The sequence below is a fragment of the Trachurus japonicus genome, chromosome 24 (genome assembly GCF_045865225.1).
Source record: "Trachurus japonicus isolate A0001 chromosome 24, Traja_1.0".
NCBI classification, from domain to species: Eukaryota; Metazoa; Chordata; class Actinopteri; order Carangiformes; family Carangidae; genus Trachurus; species Trachurus japonicus.
The window spans coordinates 28,453,908-28,472,385 of record NC_140930.1 but is presented as its reverse complement, the minus strand read 5'-3'; the positions used below and the strand labels follow the sequence as shown (position 1 = coordinate 28,472,385).

Genomic DNA, 18,478 nt, shown 5'->3' with positions numbered 1-18,478 from the left:
TTTTCCAAGTGTCTCTGATGTCTCAGCTTTTCATACAGGACATGTTGGCATTCCTCAATAAGAGCACAGATGTAAATTATTGAACGTCTGATTGGCTGTCTCTAGGCCCTCTACACAGGATGAGGTGTTCGTTAATTTTATTAGTAGCCTAACATCTGTGCTTTTCCTCCTTTATGTTATGCATATTCCTTAGTCCATCCTAGGCCAAGGGCATCATTTATTGGGGGTATAGAGGGGTAATTAGCCTATATAACCCCCCCCAAAATCTAGTCCAGACAATATAACTGCTCACATATTCTGCTTAAAACATAATGGGAAGAGTTGCATTTTCAACCCCCCCTCCCCAAAAAAAATAATTATCCCAAAGTTACGCCCTTACCCTAATGTATGCACTATGTAGCCTAATATAAGGCACCACACTGACACATGTTACTGTCCTAACATGATACCATGAAATGTTCATTAGCCTACTAACAGACCTCGTTGCTCTCTGTGTAGCCTAGTTTGTTACTCATTTTAAATGCAAAATATCAGTTATCAGTTATATCAAATAAACATATTTAATGATATAAAATGAAGTTATACCTTCTATCGATATGTAGCTGGGGTCATATTTTCCCTTCAGTGTGTGGTATGTCCTGTAGTAGCCTACCTGCTACTATGTGGACACCTCTGAGGACACACAGCTGCACGTTAGTGTTATATCACCATGGAAACGAAGCGGGCCTCTCACACCGGATGAAGTTCTGTGCCTCCAGTTCAACTTCCGGGTGGGAATATTGTGCATGAAGTAAAAATCTTGCTTGCAAATTCATTTGGACGAACTTCTCGGCTAATTAAACCGCGTAAAATGTCCCGAGGCTCGAGTGCAGGGTTCGATCGACACATTACCATCTTCTCTCCGGAGGGAAGACTCTATCAAGTCGGTCAGTATGTGGATGTGTTCAGACAAAAGCCGGTTCGAGGGCTCACTTGTTTGCTAGCTAGCTAAATGCCCTGTCATGGTTCGATTAGCTTGGCTTTTAGGTGTTAAATAACATCCCGCCAAAGCGAAAGTGGTGTCACATACAACCATTAACATTTTACTTATGGTGTATCAATTGATATTTTGGGGTTACTTTTCTGGTAGAAGCATCAAACAAAGCATCGAACAAAACGGCTAGCTGGCTAGCAGGTTAATTAGCATGGTTAGCATTACTGTCAAGCAAGCTGATTCATTGCTCAAAGTGTCAACTTGTCTGGGGAACTTGTTTGGGGAAAGTTATTGAAACGCCACTTTGAATTAAATTAATTAATCACGACAGCAATTTGGCCTCAATGTTGTGTATATTTTTAATGTCACGATACGCGTTCATCGGACTTGAGGCGAAAATCCCTTTCAAAATATACTGTTTACGCTACATCTTGTAACTTACTGACGGGTTGTAATTTATAGGATTGACCTAATATGTTCTTAAGCTGAAATGGAAGTAGACAGGACTATTGTTGATGTCCTCTAAACAACTATAGACAGGAGGTAGATCATGGTGTTGCTCCACAAGCTCTAAATATAAACAAAACATTTTTTTAATTAATGGGGAAAAGAGTAAATCCCTATCAGCTATGACAGCTAGTCCTCACATGGCTGCAACATCTAATGATGTTATTAAATCATTGTCAAGTGACCAGCCATATCACACCTGAACAGTTCATTACCTGTTTCTGTCGCAGGTTTCCTGCTGATGAGTCTGTTTGTATGTTGACTGTCCAAATACATTGAGTGCTGTGCTTGTTCATGACCATTAACTGTGATGTTCAGTACTGTTGTAAGTTAAAAATGTATGTCTGTGCTCCTGTTTGTTTTCCAGAATATGCTTTCAAGGCCATAAACCAAGGTGGACTCACATCAGTAGCGGTCAGGGGGAAGGACTGTGCGGTTGTTGTAACACAGAAAAAAGTACCGGTGAGTTGATATCAGGTGTGGTTTTTCATACTGCTGCAACAGAGGAAGACCTGTTAGTTCACATCACTCACAGGGACAAGGTGCATCCTCCTGCATCCGGGGCAGTTGGTCCTGTTTCCTTCTGTGGCAACACTCCAGGAAAAAATTGGATTTATTCTCTTTTGTGCTTTTCAATGTGGGTCATAAATATATAGTAGCAAGGAAGGACAGTGCACGCACATCCAAGACAGTGCAGGCAGGTGCAGGACAAAAAACAACAAGAAGAAAAAACAAACGATGTCCGCACAACTGCTATAATCGAGCTCCCAAAGATGTAAGCACAGGTAGCAGCTACCTGCAGGGCGTTTCTGCCTGACGCGTCTTCAGCAGGTCATGGCCTGATGAAGACCCAAGTTTGGTCATAAATCATCAGAAATGCATTACAGTACACTTCAGTTTCTCTCTGCTGGAGAATCATAGTCTGCTACTAAAATGGCTCATGTTATATATTTAGTAACATTTATCTTTTTTCAGAATATGTCAACCATATTAGTTTTTTAATGAAAAAAGCAGAAATAGAAAATGTAGATATACATGTGACATATAAATCAAATTTTAGAAGTGTTTAAAGAAGTGTGCAACATTTGCAATAGCATTTCTGTAGTTTACATTTATATTAGGTGAATCTACATTATATAAGAGCAATAGTTAATTTTAGAGAGAACTTTGTTTCTTTTTTTCCTGACAATACAGAATATCAAGGGTTTCAACTAGTAAGGGTTTGGTTGAAAAATATATCTGTGATTTATTTGTCTATTTATATTTTTTATTCCATTTTCATGATTTCCATTTTGTATTTAAAAAAGAAAAACATTTTAAAAGCATGCATCAGCTCTGTTAAAATGTACATTTTGTACTAATGTTTGTTTTATGTCATTTGAAATGACATTTGAAACATTATTTTTTAGTGAATTGGATCACTAGAATATACACTTGACATATTTGACAAGTAAATCTTTTGGAAACTTTTGTCACTAGCTGTGTCCCAATTCAGGGGCTGCATCCTTCGGAGGGTGGATTTGAAGGCCGATTACGTCACAGCGCTGCGCGAAGGCTGTCCCAATTCGTCTAAATTCGAAGGGTCCTCCAAATGCAGCCTCCAAATGCGTCCTCCTTTCCCCTGCATTCGGAGGATGCACCGCTACTATCCTTCGCGGCCTCCCGTATCCCAAGATGCTTTGCTGCACCGTTGTTGTTATTAGCAACCTAGCCGTTAGCTATCGAACGTAGCAGCTCTGTGCTGTAACCACGGTAACCCGGCTCTGCGGCCGGCTCGGAGGTGTGGCTGCCCGCTGCTGAGCTCTGCTCTGCTCTGGCTGCACAGGTGAGGAGCGAGGCAAAGCATCTTGTGTGTGACAACTTTTAATAAGAAAGCTATGAAAACACATTACTTGTGCTCTCTTTATTCTCTATTCAATAGCCTACCCCCCTGGCTGCTGTTCAATGGTTTGTTTATTAGTATATTAATGATAACTGCCCTTGTATTGATTCTACTTCTTTAAAAAAAAAAAAGTGAGGGGCGGAGGAGCGGTAGAGCTGTTGCAAGCGCCACTTTTAAATGTTTAACGTCCGGCCGTTGTTTACGTTACGCCGTTGTTTACGTTCGGATCAGGTAATGCTCTGAAGGCTAGACCGTCCCATTTACCGACCGTTGATGCGGCCCCCGGAGGAGCCTCCGAAGCCGTTGCCTCCGGAGACCGCGTAGGCTGGGTCCTCCGAAGGCTGCAGCCCCTGAATTGGGACACAGCTACTGTCACATGTTCATTATTCCTTTCTCCCTTGAAACAGGACAAGCTCCTGGATGCCTCCACAGTGACGCACCTTTTCAGAATAACAGATAATATTGGATGCGTAATGTCTGGCATGACAGGTGAGAAAACACTGCTGTGGTTGCAATGAAAGTTAAAAAAGGGGGAAATCAGCAAGCACAGTCTCTCACAGGTCAATCTATGATGGGTGCACGGCTCGAATAGACATAGAAGTTGAAAGGCCAGCACTCACAAAATGTCTTTTAGGTATTTATTATATTTGCAATTAAAGTTACGTGTGTGATGGATCGTTAAGGCTGAAATACAAAATTCCGGGTTAAAATCTGAATTTACAAAATACCATTGTCAGTGCAGACACTGTGGGATTTCCATCAATTTGTTGTCTTACTCAGAGGCTGCTTACTGAGCAGCTGCTTTGCGTTTTCATCCCGTTCTTCTCTTTACTTTCAGTCTGGACTTTTTCCTGAAGCATTCTTAAAGAGTTGCTCATTTAGTCTAAACTTGAGTGGTTTGCTCAGAAGACACAGCAGCCTTTCAGTAAACAGGAACAATGGGGAAACCAGCGACTCTTGCTTTTATTTTTTTAAATAATTTTATACATCATTTGACCTTTCTGTTATGGTCAGTCACAGCTTTTACTGTCGCCAATGCTTCCTCTTTCCACACCAGTGTTATTTTTGGCAGGAGGAGAACTGACTTTCTATGCATTTTATGATACCATTTAAACATTGCATTAAAGATGTGTAGCACCGCTCTGACTGACTGTTGGATGTTTTGAAACAAATCAGTTGTTCTGCCCCCCCCTCCCTGCAGCTGACAGCAGGTCCCAAGTGCAGCGAGCTCGCTATGAAGCCGCCAACTGGCAGTACAAGTACGGTTATGAGATTCCAGTGGACATGCTGTGTAAGAGAATTGCCGACATCTCACAAGTCTACACGCAGAACGCTGAGATGCGACCACTGGGCTGCTGTATGTATTTACCATTATATTTCTTGTTTTGTTTTTTGTCACTGAGGGATACCTACTTGTGCTGAAGACTTTCATTGATTTTTGCAATTAATAATAATAATAACTTTTATTTGTATAGCGCTTTTCATACATGGCTACGCAACTCAAAGTGCTTTACATTTAGAGACAAGAGGAGAGAGGAAGAAAAAAAAAGAGCATAAATAAAATAGATGCATGAGAATAAACCATGTCAATTATTATAAATTGAGAAGGCTGTGGTATAGAGATACTGTATGTTTTCAGTTCCTTTTTGAAGTGAAATATGTCCTGATATTCCATCTGGTAATTATTGAAGTCATGCTTGGCAGAAATCTGTCTTCTATCACTTAAAACTTTTTTTTAAAACTGTCATATCAATAATAAACACGGAAGCTAAGTCTCGCTGTCCTTCTTCCCTCCGATGCCTGCAGGTATGATTGTGATCGGCGTAGACGAGGAGTTGGGCCCCCAGGTGTACAAATGTGACCCAGCAGGTTACTACTGTGGCTTCAAGGCCACCGCCGCTGGAGTCAAGCAGACAGAAGCCACCAGCTTCCTGGAGAAGAAAGTGAAAAAGAAACTGGACTGGACCTTTGAGCAAACCATTGAGGTAAACAGATTCTGCTTACGTAGGTGCAGCACCTGCAGAGAATGGGGGTAATGTGAATGTGAAAGTAACTTTCTAGGTGGTTTCCAGCTGCGTGTTACCTGATCAAATCCAGTAAATGATTATATATGATAAATAAAACATATCATAAACCTGATCTTATCTTCGCTCTGCTGTACCTATTTTTTTACTTCCTGTTTTTCTCTCCTTTAGACGGCAATTTCTTGTCTGACAACCGTTCTCTCCATTGACTTCAAGCCCTCTGAGCTGGAGGTGGGCGTTGTCACAACGCAGGACGCCAAGTTTAGGTAAAAGATTGGAAGAGCATGATAATGAAGCAAATTCTTTTCTTTCTTTCTTTTTTTTGCAGGGGGTATCTTTGTGAAATGAGAACATTTGCAATCATTTGTAATGTTTTTTTTAAAAGAAAGAGACTAAAACATATAACAGGTCTCACATTGACACTGAAGTTTGTTGTCAGTTTGTAAGGATGTGGGCTGCAAAATGATCATTAATGAGTATTCATATTTATTTGTTTGACAGCGACAGTGCACAGCTCTGAGAGTTATCTATAAGTTAATTTTCATCTGCTGTCTCTGGGCAGGAAACAGAGAATAACTTGCTGAAAAGGAAACACTGTATTATAAACCACAATCAACTCGATAATGTAAACTAACCCTGACGTTCAGTTAATCAACATCACTAAATCAATAGTCGTTGCAGCTCTCATGGGGATGAAAACAGGTTTTGGATGTGAGAGTCATCGTCTGTTTAACTGTTTTTTTGTGCCTGCAGGATTCTGACAGAGACTGAAGTGGACACCCACCTGATGGCCTTGGCAGAGCGGGATTGAGCGAGCAGAGACGTGTCACCCGTTGGATTAAGTTAGAGCATGACGGGATATTCAGTTCCCAGGAGGAGGCCGGTGTTATCTTTGTTTGCTGTACATTTACCCCCCACTGTTTCATTCAACAATAAAAAAAGTTTTTGGAGTAAAATAACAACTCTTCTGCGATCTATTTTTACTGCACATTTGGATCTTGCATTTTGCACACGGTGCAGTGAGATTCTTTTTCTTTGTTAAACCAATTACTTGTGTGTCAAATTGGCTTCATCAGGGGGAAATGTTTATGGGAAACATGAGCGTGTGCAGAGCTCTACCTCTGAGCTTCCTGTTGTGGCTCTCAGTGCTGTAACAATCACATGACCAACCAAGGTGCAGTGGAGAGGTAATTTTACTGCACATTCAATGATGAAGACCTGTTTTGACCTCGTTTGTGGCACATTTTTGGCTTCTTTTTTTTTTTTTTTTTTTTTCTTCTACACACTCGTAGCATGTCAGAAATAGACCACTTCAGCTTACCGGATGTATCGCAAAGCACGAGTAGTTTCTCTTTGTGAAGGGAAAATTTGTTCCCCTTGACAATTCAGAGTGGTTTCGACAAAGATGATATATGAGCTGTGGTGTTGGTCGGTGGGACGGGGGGGTGTCAGTATTTTAGTCAATTACCCTGCTCTGAGCTGGTTTTGTCATTACCCCTGATCAGAAATGATGTTAACATATTATCAGCTTAAATCATTTCCCATCAGTCTCATCCCTTCTGCTCCCCCTGACTTCCCCTCTCCCTCTGAGTTTATAAATGCCCAGAAACAAACAAATATAGTTTTTTCTCATGCCAAATGGAGTGATCATTTTGCGGGACTTTTTTTAAATTAATGTTTACATCTCTTGTGTAAGTTTCCACTGCGCTGCAGAGGCAGCAACCTGCTCCTCGCTCCTTGGAAAATCCCTCTTTTGGTTCTGTACAGTTAATGTTTACAGCCCCAAGGGCAATAACAGAATACGGTACACATAGCTATTAAACCTTATCACTGATAAGTGTTGGCTCCAGCTTTACTTCATACTGGGAAATAGAAGAAGTAGTGCCCGTTATTTCAAGTAGTTCCTGTCTGAAAAATTCCAAGTTTCCTCATTGCTCAGACGCAGCAGAACTAACTCTCCACGGTACGTTTTTCCCAGCTTTGTAAAACATTTCCTCTTTATAATATTTCCTTAGTAGTTCTGCCCCGTTGCCAGTTCCTCGCTGCTTTTCAGCAGTAGTTCCAGGGCAGGGCGGAATATTCAAGTACATTATGTTCCTCTTATGCTGCCCAGGGACTTTCATAGCCGTGACTCAGAGACCTGGTGACCTCGCCCCAACAAGGAAATCCCAGACTGTTCCAAGTGTCTTGAGTGTGATCATTTTTCACTGTTTATATTTCACAAGTCTGGGTGATGACTCTCGTCTTCGTCACTTTTTTTTGTTAGTAAGAAATGATTCGTGTTTTACAGAAAAAAAAGACTGAGGAAGCTAACTCAGGGCCAAGTGGAGGAAAACACACCAAGTCAAAGATGTTTATATTCATAGACTTCTTTTTTTATTCTGAGCATTTTGTGAATAGTGTTTAAATTCACACATCATATGTACAGGTACAAAAATAATATCTCTGTATTTACAATATATTACACGTCTGGTATTTACACATCAATATATATTTATACAGTATACAGAAGGACTATGTGGAGGTCACGGTCTTGCTGTTTTGTGGTTCTTTATAGCACACAGTTCTGTGATGCAGCAGACCGGCTTTGACCAGACTGGACGCCATCTTCATTCATGTTTGCGATCCCAGGGCCAGCACCTGCGGACTTGGACCTTTGACGGGGGACGGGGCAGGCGCTGATTTGTCCCTCGTTTTGGGGTTCCGTGGCTTTTGGGGGGAGACCCAGTAGCAGCTTCACTGTGGTTCAACACCAGCGGAAGAGAGATGGTTTTGTTTACTTTCCGAACTTTATGTCGTCGTACAGCTGTAGGAAAGAAACGCAAAAACAACGTTAGGAACCCATACTTCAAAAAAAAAGCACGATCATTATGAAATCTTTTCCTCATCAGACGCTCCGTCAACTCCAGATCAGATACTGACCTCATCGTCCGACATGTCCAGGTCGTCCATATCGCTCTCGTCCGATTCGCTCTCGGGCAGGTCCCTCAGCTCCTGCGCCGTCCTCTCGAACAGCTGGCAGCGGATCTCTTCGTTGTGGCGGCCGTAGGTCAGGTGGTACGCCGTGAAGCCGCCGTAGTTCAGGCAGTTCACGTCGGCGCCGAGGTTGAGGAGGCAGTGGACCAGCGTGGGGTTCTGGAGGTCGACGGCCAGGTGGAGGGCCGTCCGCCCGCTGCACTGCTCCTGCGCGTTGATGTCGGCGCCCAGCTGAACCAGGCTCTCCACCAGGGAGACGTAGCCGTTGACAGACGCCAAGTGGAGACAGTTGTGTCCTGAGGAGGAGAGAATAGAAAAAAAAGTTGGGTCAGAAACAGGCACTGCCAAAATCAAGACTGAAACAAAAAACATCTGTGTGTGTGGTGTGTGTAGAAGTTGTTTGATGTGTTCAATACATACCATTATAGTTGGGGAAGGACATGATGGAGGTGAGGTGGCGCTGGCTGTGCTGGGTAATGACACCGAAGCAGGCCATGGAGCCTCTCTTGCAGGCGATGTGCAGAGCCGTGTTCCCACTGTCGTCAGCCAGCTGCGGGTCGGCGCCGGATTTCAGGAGCTTCTCCACCAACTGAGGCTGCTCTGTGATGACTGCTAGATGGAGGGCCGTCTGAGGAGAGGACATGAGAATAGATATTTAATTATCATACGTCGCTTTTTAAATGTGGGCTGAAGAGGCAGCTCTTTTTTTTTTCCCTTTAGACGTGTAATCTGTGATTTGAATTTAATTGTGGTTTTTACCTGTCTCTGGTGGTTCTGGATGTTGAGGAAGGGGTGGTTGTGAGACAGTTTGATCATCTGAAAGGCATGATCAATGGCTTCATGAATGATGGCCAAGTGGAGAGGCCTGAGGGGAGAAACACACACAAAAAAAGTTTGGTTAAAATCATGCTTTTTCCTTTAAAAAGACTCATTTAAAAAACTACACACTGAGGAAACATTTCCAGCCCAAAGAAGAAAGAACAAAGCCCCAGCAGTGGAGCGTTTCGCAAGAATGGAGTTTTGTCGGGTTATTTCCACCAGTTGTGGTTTGACACATCTGATGCTTTATCAGTTACTGGCAGCAGGCCAGGGACTTTCCTGAACGCGCAACGCGGACTTTAGCACCGCCCAGACTGCGCTCTCAGCCAAAGTACACACGCACGCACGCACACACACACACACACACACTTTTAAAGACCACTTGTTTTTGCGCAGATCTCGTGCAGCTTTTCAGATCTCTCTAATGCATTTAAGTTTAAACTTTAGATGCTGCGCGCTTTTGCAAAAACTCCCATTTTGACGCACAATTAAATATTTTTTGCAAACGCGCAACTGCAACATTGGTTGATCCACAAGAAAAAAAAGAAACACAAAAAGAAAAAGAAAAAGTTAACTTACGTGTCACCGTCGTCTGTGACTGCATTTCTCCAAGGTTCGTCGTATTCCTCTATGTGATGTGTGTCCACGGTCATGTCCTCAAACTCGTGGACCAGCTCGTCCTCTTTCAGGGAGTCCAGGCCGCTGTCGAAGCGGTCCTCATGGCACGGCAGCGCCTTCCCGTGTTTGGTCTCCATGTTGTCGAGGTTATAATCCATTTGGTTGTGGTTGGACATTCTGTGCACGTCCATATTGACTTTGCGACTGTGTCAAGACGCGGATGTGTCTCGTTGCGAAGGTTAGGGACAGAGTGGAGCTGTGAGGGAGGCGCACTGGGTTATGTGCGCTCAGTGGGTGGAGCCTAGCTGGGGATTTCCACTTGACTTATCTTAGAAAAAAAGCAAGGGAAATCACACGCAGCCGTGCTTTTGTGAGAAAAATCCCCCCCAAAGACACTCAGAATGAGAACTTGTAATTTCCTATTATAGACACCTATTGTTACCTGTGATGTAGTTAGGGGACATTATATATTTTTCAGTGAATGAGACATGATGGTCATGAATGAGAGAGACAGCCCATGACTGAGTCTTGAAGAATTCCCTTCTGCACTGGGGAAATTATGCTTTTTTAAAAGTGGCTAACCAAAGTAGCATTGCATATTTTCCATTGGCCCTAATTGGCCAAATTCAAATGAGTTTCAACAAGACACACATCCAAGTTTCCAAAGTCTGAAATCAAAATTTACGCTGAAAATGAACCAACACCTACACCGTTAACCACTGTCTTATCATTTAACTCCTGTGGAGTCTGTGGTTGTGAGATAAATGTAATTTTACATGCAGGAAACATTCATATTTTTTGCTTTTCCTCAACATTAGGCCAAGTCCACTACAAATGTAAATACCACAAAGTATAAGAAAGTTATTTTATTTAAATAAAATGATGTCTTAATCGGAATTGGTTCATATCTGAGGGAATTTGCAGCATTTGATTTCCTCTTAGTTTGAGCCTTTGGGGTGAAGAACATTTAAATATAGTCTACTGTATGCATGTAAGTTTTGTACTTTGTATTCTGTCTCATAGAAATATACATAGGCTTAATTTTTCATTATAATGACCAGAGATGCCAAATATGGCCTTATGAAAGCATTAAATAAATGGATGTGAAAACAGTGCATGTGGTGTAATAATAACAAAAGTCCACACTTCAGTGGGGCAGTCAGGAAGAGGCAGCAGTATTTCCACACTTGTGTTTCTGTAATTTGTGACTGTACTAAGTGAATGTACGCAGCTGAAACGCTGCAGAGGAAAAGGGGGAAGATTCTGAAGTTTCCTCATGGAGACTCCCTGATGAAAGCATCACTGTTGTGCTCCACAAGAGGATGTTCTGGACTTACCCGTCCAGTACTGCCCACACTTAAGCACAACACTAGAGGTGTGAAAAAAAAAAAAGAACTGCGCAAGCCAGGTTTGATCCTGGAAAACACAGTGTTAGGTCATCCTGACTTAAACAACTTTACTCTGACATTAGGTTGGAATTTAGATTGTTTTCAATTTCTCTTTAACACCATTGGCTTTCCTTCTTATCTTTTTTTTTCATTTATTGCTTTGGTGCAAACCTTGGAAAGGAAACTCCTTCGTCTTAATGGTGGCAAAAGTGCGTGACACAGCTACCTGCCTGTGTTCCCCTGACATTTAAGATAAAATTCCCAGGATCCTTTCTGTTTACACTGTGAAAGGTGGGCTTGGTGAAAACATAGCAACAGTATCCAAGAGCAGTGAGGCATTCACACCTCTGTGGGGCAATACTCAGTCTACACTATACAAACACACACACACACACACACACACACACACACACACACATATACACACACCCAGCAGGGCTGCGTGATGTCACTATCTCGCAGCTTACTGTATCTCTCACGTACCAACGTCATGCAGGCGCAGGCCAGCTCCTGCTGGATTCCTCACATACTTTAATGTCTGTCCAGTATCACAATGAGACATCTGGGGACAAACTGTTCTTGTAGTCCAGTGTTATTTTTTTTCTCCCTCAGATTGTGTGTTTGTGTCTATATATGGTCAGATATTCACCCCACATGAGAAATACTGGGACTTCCACTTTTCATATTTGAGAATTTTTTTTCTGCCAAGCTGTGCAAGTGCTCTTGTCTCCACTTGCCTTGTGTTTACTTGCGGTTGCTTTGGTAACCAACCACTGAGAGTGCGCTGACGACAGTGCAGCGTCAAGCGGCGTACGTTGCCCTCTGTCTGCGTGTTGGTAAAACTCCACTGATCGAAGTCAGTAGCTGAAGTGCCGCAGGGGGCATCACACCCTGTCAGTGAGCTGTTGATCTCAAGATATGACCACCTAACACCGACCTCACCCTGCATTCTTTTACAGTAAAATAAATGTGCTGCCCAGCTGTACATAGTTACCAGTTTATTGGGTACAACAAATTATAACTAATGCCTTTGTAATGTATTGTCTAATACAACAGCAGCACAATAAAATGTGCAATAAAGGGGAGGGAGACTAATCTAATTCAATTCAATTCAAAAGCACCACAAACAGCCTCACTCAAAAGTTGGAAGAAAAACTGAAACTCTTTTGAAGTCAGGGTTTATTCCAGGGCTGTTGTGCAGAATTGTTTAGATTGTTTATTACATAGGCCCTATAGGTTTGCATGTTGGCTACAGTAACCTGCCCTTTAAAACATTATACTGTATGTAAAATCTAGGTCATTACTCAGCACTATTATATAGACAGCACCTCTCAATCTATAATATTCAAAAAGTACATTTCATAATGCTATTCATTACTTCCCCATGCCTTACAGTACACAGAAATCACACCAAATGTCTTATGTAAGAGTGCCCAAGGTGTTGTTTTTTGTATTTTCTTTTCTCCAACATCTTAGCAAGATGTAAAACACTGTTGATGGAGAAGCTGGGGGGAAAAAGATGGGGGGAAAAAGTCAAATAAATACTGAGATACTCAAATAAATAGTGAAATTACATCATGGCTAATTTGTGAAACTGAAACACTTGTAATTTCTGGAGAGCCTCATACTATTTACACTTAAAGGAATAGTTTGACATTTTGCGGAATATGCTGATTCACTTTCATGCCAAGAGATGATAAGTTAGATAAGGCGTCTGCCGTCTGTTTATGCTAAATACGGAGCTATAGAGCCAGGAGGAGACAGTTAGCTCAGCTTCAGATAATCAAGGAGGAGCAGCATGGCTCTGTCCATATTTTTTAAAAAGCGCCTTATTATCACTTGTTTAAAATCTGCACACATACAGATACACAAATGTGTACATTTTCCATACATTTAAAAAAAAAAAAACTTTTAACACAGTCAAGTTAGTAGGTAGCCATGCTTGCACTCATTAAAGCAGAAGTAAGTGATATATTTGTGTTAATATAAGTCTTCAATAGTTATATCTTCCGACAGCAATCACTTACATAGAGTGTTTGGACCAAAACACGGGTATGTCAGTCACTCTGCTCTGAGCCGAAGAGAAAACATTTATCGTATCCTACAGTTTTTATCCAATGAGGAGAGAGAACGGCATGCAGGGCTGTGTGCGCAGCCAAGGAACGCCGTGAATGTGGCGACGTAGGGACGAGGACTGTTATGGTGCGTTCAAGGAAAATCGTAACTCGTGTTTTTCCGACCTGTGAAGTCGTACCAGTTCGATCTGGTACGAGTTCACCGGTCGGAAGTTACGAGTGGCCGTTATAGTGACTTTCACAGGTAAAACAGGTCGGAAAAACACGAGTGGGTTGCCTGAAACGCTACAAAGTCGTAAGTTGTGACTTGAAGCTGTAATTTACGGTTTCAAAAGCCTGCCTGGAACGCAGCATTAGCCAAAACGACCGGATCGCTTACTTCTGCTTTAAGTAATAACATAATAACCCGGGGCTCTACTTGACCTAATTACATAGCCTACGTTATGTAAAGACACGCCTGTATCTCATATATTTGTTAGTGTACAAATAAAACAAAAGTAATATGATGTATTAAAATAAGATTTAGAGGTGTATTTTATTTTTCTTTGCAGGATTTTTCTTTAAAGCCCCAGTATGTAGGAATTATCCCCATCTAGCGGTCCGGTTGCATATCGGAACGTATTCTTGATGTTGCATTCACGTGAAATCGTGCAGACATATTGTTTAGCTCAGCCTTTCTCAAAGTGGGTGCCGCGGCACACTGGGGTGCCATCTGACTGCGTCAAGGGTGCCGTGAAAAAAATACCTCTTCTGACATTTCATAGAATACATTCTCTTATATGCAAAGGGGCCGTGTCCACCGTCTACTTTCCATTCAGATCCTATGGAGCTCGGAAAAAAGCAGTCGGAGTTTCCTTTTATTATCACGGCGCTCAGAGCGCTCAGAGTTGAAATATATATCAGTTGAGGAGTGGCTGTCAGGACGACCAGGAGATCTCCCGGTCGACCGCCCCAGCCAATACGCTCCAGCATATCATCGAGCAGGTTGCCCTGCGCGGTTATGCGGCCTTTATGACCAGCCTCAGTGAGTTGAGGCTAATGTAAGTCAATCATGTTCTCATGATAATCTTCAAGGTTTCCTTGAATTAATTGATATCAACAGTCCAACCATTATTTATACCACTTCTTGTCTTTTTACATCTCACTCATGGTTGCGATAGTGACGCAGACTCTCATCAATCCAGACTACTAAATGATTTTTGTTTAGCCTCCTGTCTTTATCTAATTCTTTTTGTTCAGATATAACTGAACTTTCATGACCAAACATATAAAATAACCAGCAATGTTTGTTCGTTCTTAAATTGTAGAATGGCGCAAAGCCTCATGGGAAATGGGAAACGCGCTAGAGAAAAGCTATGGAGAAAAGTCACTGAGAAAGTTATCATTAAACTAGCGGCTACGGCTAAAAATAGAAGGACTCACGGAAGCTAAACAGCAAAGCTTATCAGTCCTGCCCGTGTGTCACGTTATTTATAAGTTATATTAATTTAACAAGACAACACAGTCCGTGCTAAGTGGGCCGGTACGTCGGTACCTGGTCGGTACGCGGTACCGTTACTTCTGGATTTTAACCACTTGAGAGTCGGAACCTATGGGCACCGAAGCATGTTGGTGATAGGACAAGACCCGAAACCGTGGCGTGTGCAGCGCTGTCAGTAAAATCCATTCACAGAGCAGAGTAGGGAGGGGGAAATATACCTGACTGGATGTAATGTTATGGTCAGCAGCGTTAATGCGAGTGGCACTAATGCAGCTCTTTCACCCCATTCAGCATTTCTGTAGCCTACTTTTAATACAAATCCATGATCTAACTGGTGCCCACTTCTGAAGGAAATAGCTAAATATAGCGACCCATATTTCTTATTTTTCTTATTCTAACCCTGCCCCACTCCACCCCTGATACAGTAGGTAGGCCTATATCAAGCGGCGCTGGCGGCTCGTTTCAGCAGCGTTCAGAGAGAGAGAGAGAGAGAGAGAGAGACACGGCCGTTGGTCACGGGCACTCAGAGCAGTAGGGTCCGTGTCCACCGGACGCTATGAAAAAAATGCGTCGTACCAGGCTCACGTCTCACATTGATGGTGAGTCACAGCCTCCTCTCTCCTCTTCCACCGGTGAAAATTCTCTGATTGTTCGCAACGGAGTCAGAACGGAGCGGAGATGCCGGTGGATATTCATGTGAACGCGTGCCTGCGCTGCGCGCATGTACACCTTTCTCTCTTCCTCTCACATTGTGGATTATTGTGTGTGTCTGTGTGTGCATATGTAGGCTACAGAGGCACCTATGCATAAATACTGTAATACTGTCCCGTCTAAACAGGACATTTACATTTAGGCTATGCAGTGTCATTTTGAATTACATTTTACACAGGGGTGCCGTGAGATTTTATGCACTTTTGAAAGGTGCCCTGATTGAAAACAGTTTGAGAAGCGCTGGTTTAGCTGACCCACATTTTACCGTCTTTCTCTCGTCAAGTAAAATGACATCCGGTTGGTTTGCCGACAGAATGCAACATCAGTGCCTCCGTCCTTCCTCACACTACACAGTGGTGACAGTTTTAACAGGCGCTACCTGGAAAACTTTCTCCCCGAGTCCACAGCTCCGCTTAGTTTCCGTGGTTACCTACGGTCACACTGCCACTCAACGTAAAAAATGGCGATGCAACATGACAGCCTTGGTTCGGTGCACCCCCCCTTGTATATTTGTAACAACTCATTCTGGTACAAGAAAGCTTCATTTGTATGCGGGTAGGCTATGATTGGACTTCAGTGAAATAGGTATTTAAGAAAGCAACATTTGATTTTTGCTAATAAAAAGCCAAATAAGTTACATACTGGGGCTTTAAGAAAAGCCTCCTCACTGAAGTACGGTGTGCCTCAGGGGTCTGTTTTGGGACCAATTCTATTTTCATTATACATGCTTCCCCTGGGGCCCCTAGTAGATGGCATCAAACCCTCCGCGAAAAACCTTGGAGTCTGGTTTGATAGCGACTTAAACTTTGAACAGCACACGACCAAACTTGTTCAGTCTTGCTTTTATCATCTTAGAAATATTTCAAAGATTCGATCCTTTTCATCTTTTAAAGACACAGAAACGATTTTACATGCTTTTATTTCTTCAGGACTGGATTATTGTAACAGTCTTTTTACCTGTCTTAATCAAAAATCCTTGGACAGACTCCAGTCGGTGCACAAGTCTGCTGCCAGGCTTTTAACCAGAACTAAGAAACGTGAGCATATTACGCCTGTTTAAGCTTCCCTGCACTGGCTTCCAGTACGTTTTAGGATTGATTTTAAGATCTTATTGATCACTTTTAAAGCACTCAACGGTTTTAGTCCTGCATACATCACTGACCTTTTAACACTTCTGCTCGTACTCTGAGATCTTCAGATAAAGGTTTTTTAGCTGTGCCTGGGGCCCGACTGATGACAAAGGGGGAAAAACCATTCTCAGTTCGGGCCCCAAGGCTCTGGAATGATCTACCGGAGGACATTTGGTCAGCTTCTTCAGTGCTGTGTTTTAAATCACTCCTTAAAACTCATTTTTATCGGGAAGCCTTTCCTGATTTTATTTTATTTTATTTACTCATTCTAGTTGTCATTTTTATTGTTGTTAGTTTGTTGTACAGCACCTTGTAACATTTGTTTTGAAAAGTGCTATATAAATAAAGTTTATTAGTATTATTATTATATTATTAAGATAAATGAATATAAACATGACAGTGGCAGACATTAGCTACAGTAGTAACTCAGTATCTTGAACAAGTGCACCCCAGAATTTCCTTAAATACTTGACCAAAAATGTATTTATTTAAAATATACATATAAAAAATAAGTAGCTGAATGTTTTTGTTGTCTATCAACACGTCACTCTGCGAGTTACACAACCATATGATTTAATCTCTGTTATGTCACTTGGTTGTATCATTGAACTCCACCTAGCTCAGCTGTCTTAAAAATAGGGTCAGCTTCCCAGATGTATGCATGTCATTCATGACAACTTTCCTCCTGCTTCAGCAGGAAGCTACTATTTCACTATTACAGTAATCACTCAGTGGACACTCACACTGCCAGTCAACCTATACACTCACTCTTCTTTTGTGGGCTCAGTGACACAGCAGATATACACCCACTGTACACAAACTACACCCCCATCATGTTTTCAAAATGTGTGGCTTGATGTATACAACACTTTACTATGACAGCTTCATACCTTCCTGTTTTCCATGGCTGGTATTATATAATGGTATTATAAAATGCTCTGTTTAATGATATGAGTCAGGCTGTTTCTTTGTCAGAGGGACTTCACCACAGCCAAGCTTAATGAGATGAAACTGACTGATTATTATCATCAAACATTATCTAATCACTGTGTACCATGACATGTATTTAATAATATCATATACATAATCAAAGATAGTGTGCGTAATTTTGACTCTCATGACCCTGCCCATTGAGCTCATTCAGTGAGTAAAAAGAACAAGGAAGGTCATTAACCGTGTATGTTTCCTAGAATAAGAAGAAGAAAAAAAAAAACAGGTCTTCATACCTGTAAAAATAGAACATTTTTTTTCCCTCAGAGTCACAGTAGCATGGTCATGAGATTTTGTTGGTTTGAAGGGTTTCGACATCTTTCTTGTGCAGTTGCTTCTGAAAAAGTGCCTGAAGACATCAGAAACCCATTGATTGAAACTTTCAAAGTGAGGTGAAAAACTCTGAGATCCTCCCCTTTGTTGACTCGGTTTCGCGCTGAATGCAAATGCACATTTATTCGGGGAAATGTGGGTGTTTTTCGGAGAAGGGGTAATACCTTTATTTCCCTCCCCAGTCATTCCCACGGTGTTACACAAACACACACATACACGCTTACAGAGGGATTAATGTATGCAATATGATCTGCTGTCCTACTACCCTACTGCCACCAGGAATCTGTCAAGATAATTGTGTCGCTATTTAAGTTCACAGTTATTTGTCTTACAGCAACACCAAACCACATCTAATGCTCAATACAGCCAATTAAAAAAAAACATGTTTTGATATGTTTGGTTTTATTTGCAGATGTTTCAAGATATTTGTGTTTTAAATCATTTACATTGAGGTGAAAAGAGCGATGTTGTCATGGAGCTATATAGTCATCGATAAGCTTAGCATAGTTTAACATCAAGGCTGGCAGCGGGGGAAAATACCCAACCTGAATTTGCCCAAAAGAAAAGAAACA

General features: G+C 41.9%; 2 protein-coding genes across 2 annotated transcripts; one reads left to right on the top strand and one right to left on the bottom strand.

Annotated features, from left to right (window-relative positions):
- Positions 1–761: 761 nt before the first annotated feature.
- On the top strand, positions 762–6,349 carry LOC146962141 (proteasome subunit alpha type-6). The gene is made up of 7 exons (XM_085771241.1): positions 762–926; positions 1,848–1,942; positions 3,770–3,851; positions 4,564–4,719; positions 5,169–5,347; positions 5,558–5,652; positions 6,140–6,349. Exons 1-7 carry the CDS (start codon positions 851–853, stop codon positions 6,195–6,197), a joined length of 741 nt encoding a protein of 246 aa, XP_085627367.1. The 5' UTR covers positions 762–850; the 3' UTR covers positions 6,198–6,349.
- Positions 6,350–7,739: 1,390 nt separating this feature from the next.
- Positions 7,740–10,051, bottom strand: nfkbiaa (nuclear factor of kappa light polypeptide gene enhancer in B-cells inhibitor, alpha a). The gene is made up of 5 exons (XM_085770700.1): positions 9,761–10,051; positions 9,122–9,227; positions 8,783–8,990; positions 8,309–8,658; positions 7,740–8,192 (listed from the first exon to the last, which is right to left on the bottom strand). The coding sequence occupies exons 1-5, from the start codon at positions 9,988–9,990 to the stop codon at positions 8,163–8,165; spliced, it is 924 nt and encodes a 307-aa protein (XP_085626826.1). The 5' UTR covers positions 9,991–10,051; the 3' UTR covers positions 7,740–8,162.
- Positions 10,052–18,478: the final 8,427 nt, after the last annotated feature.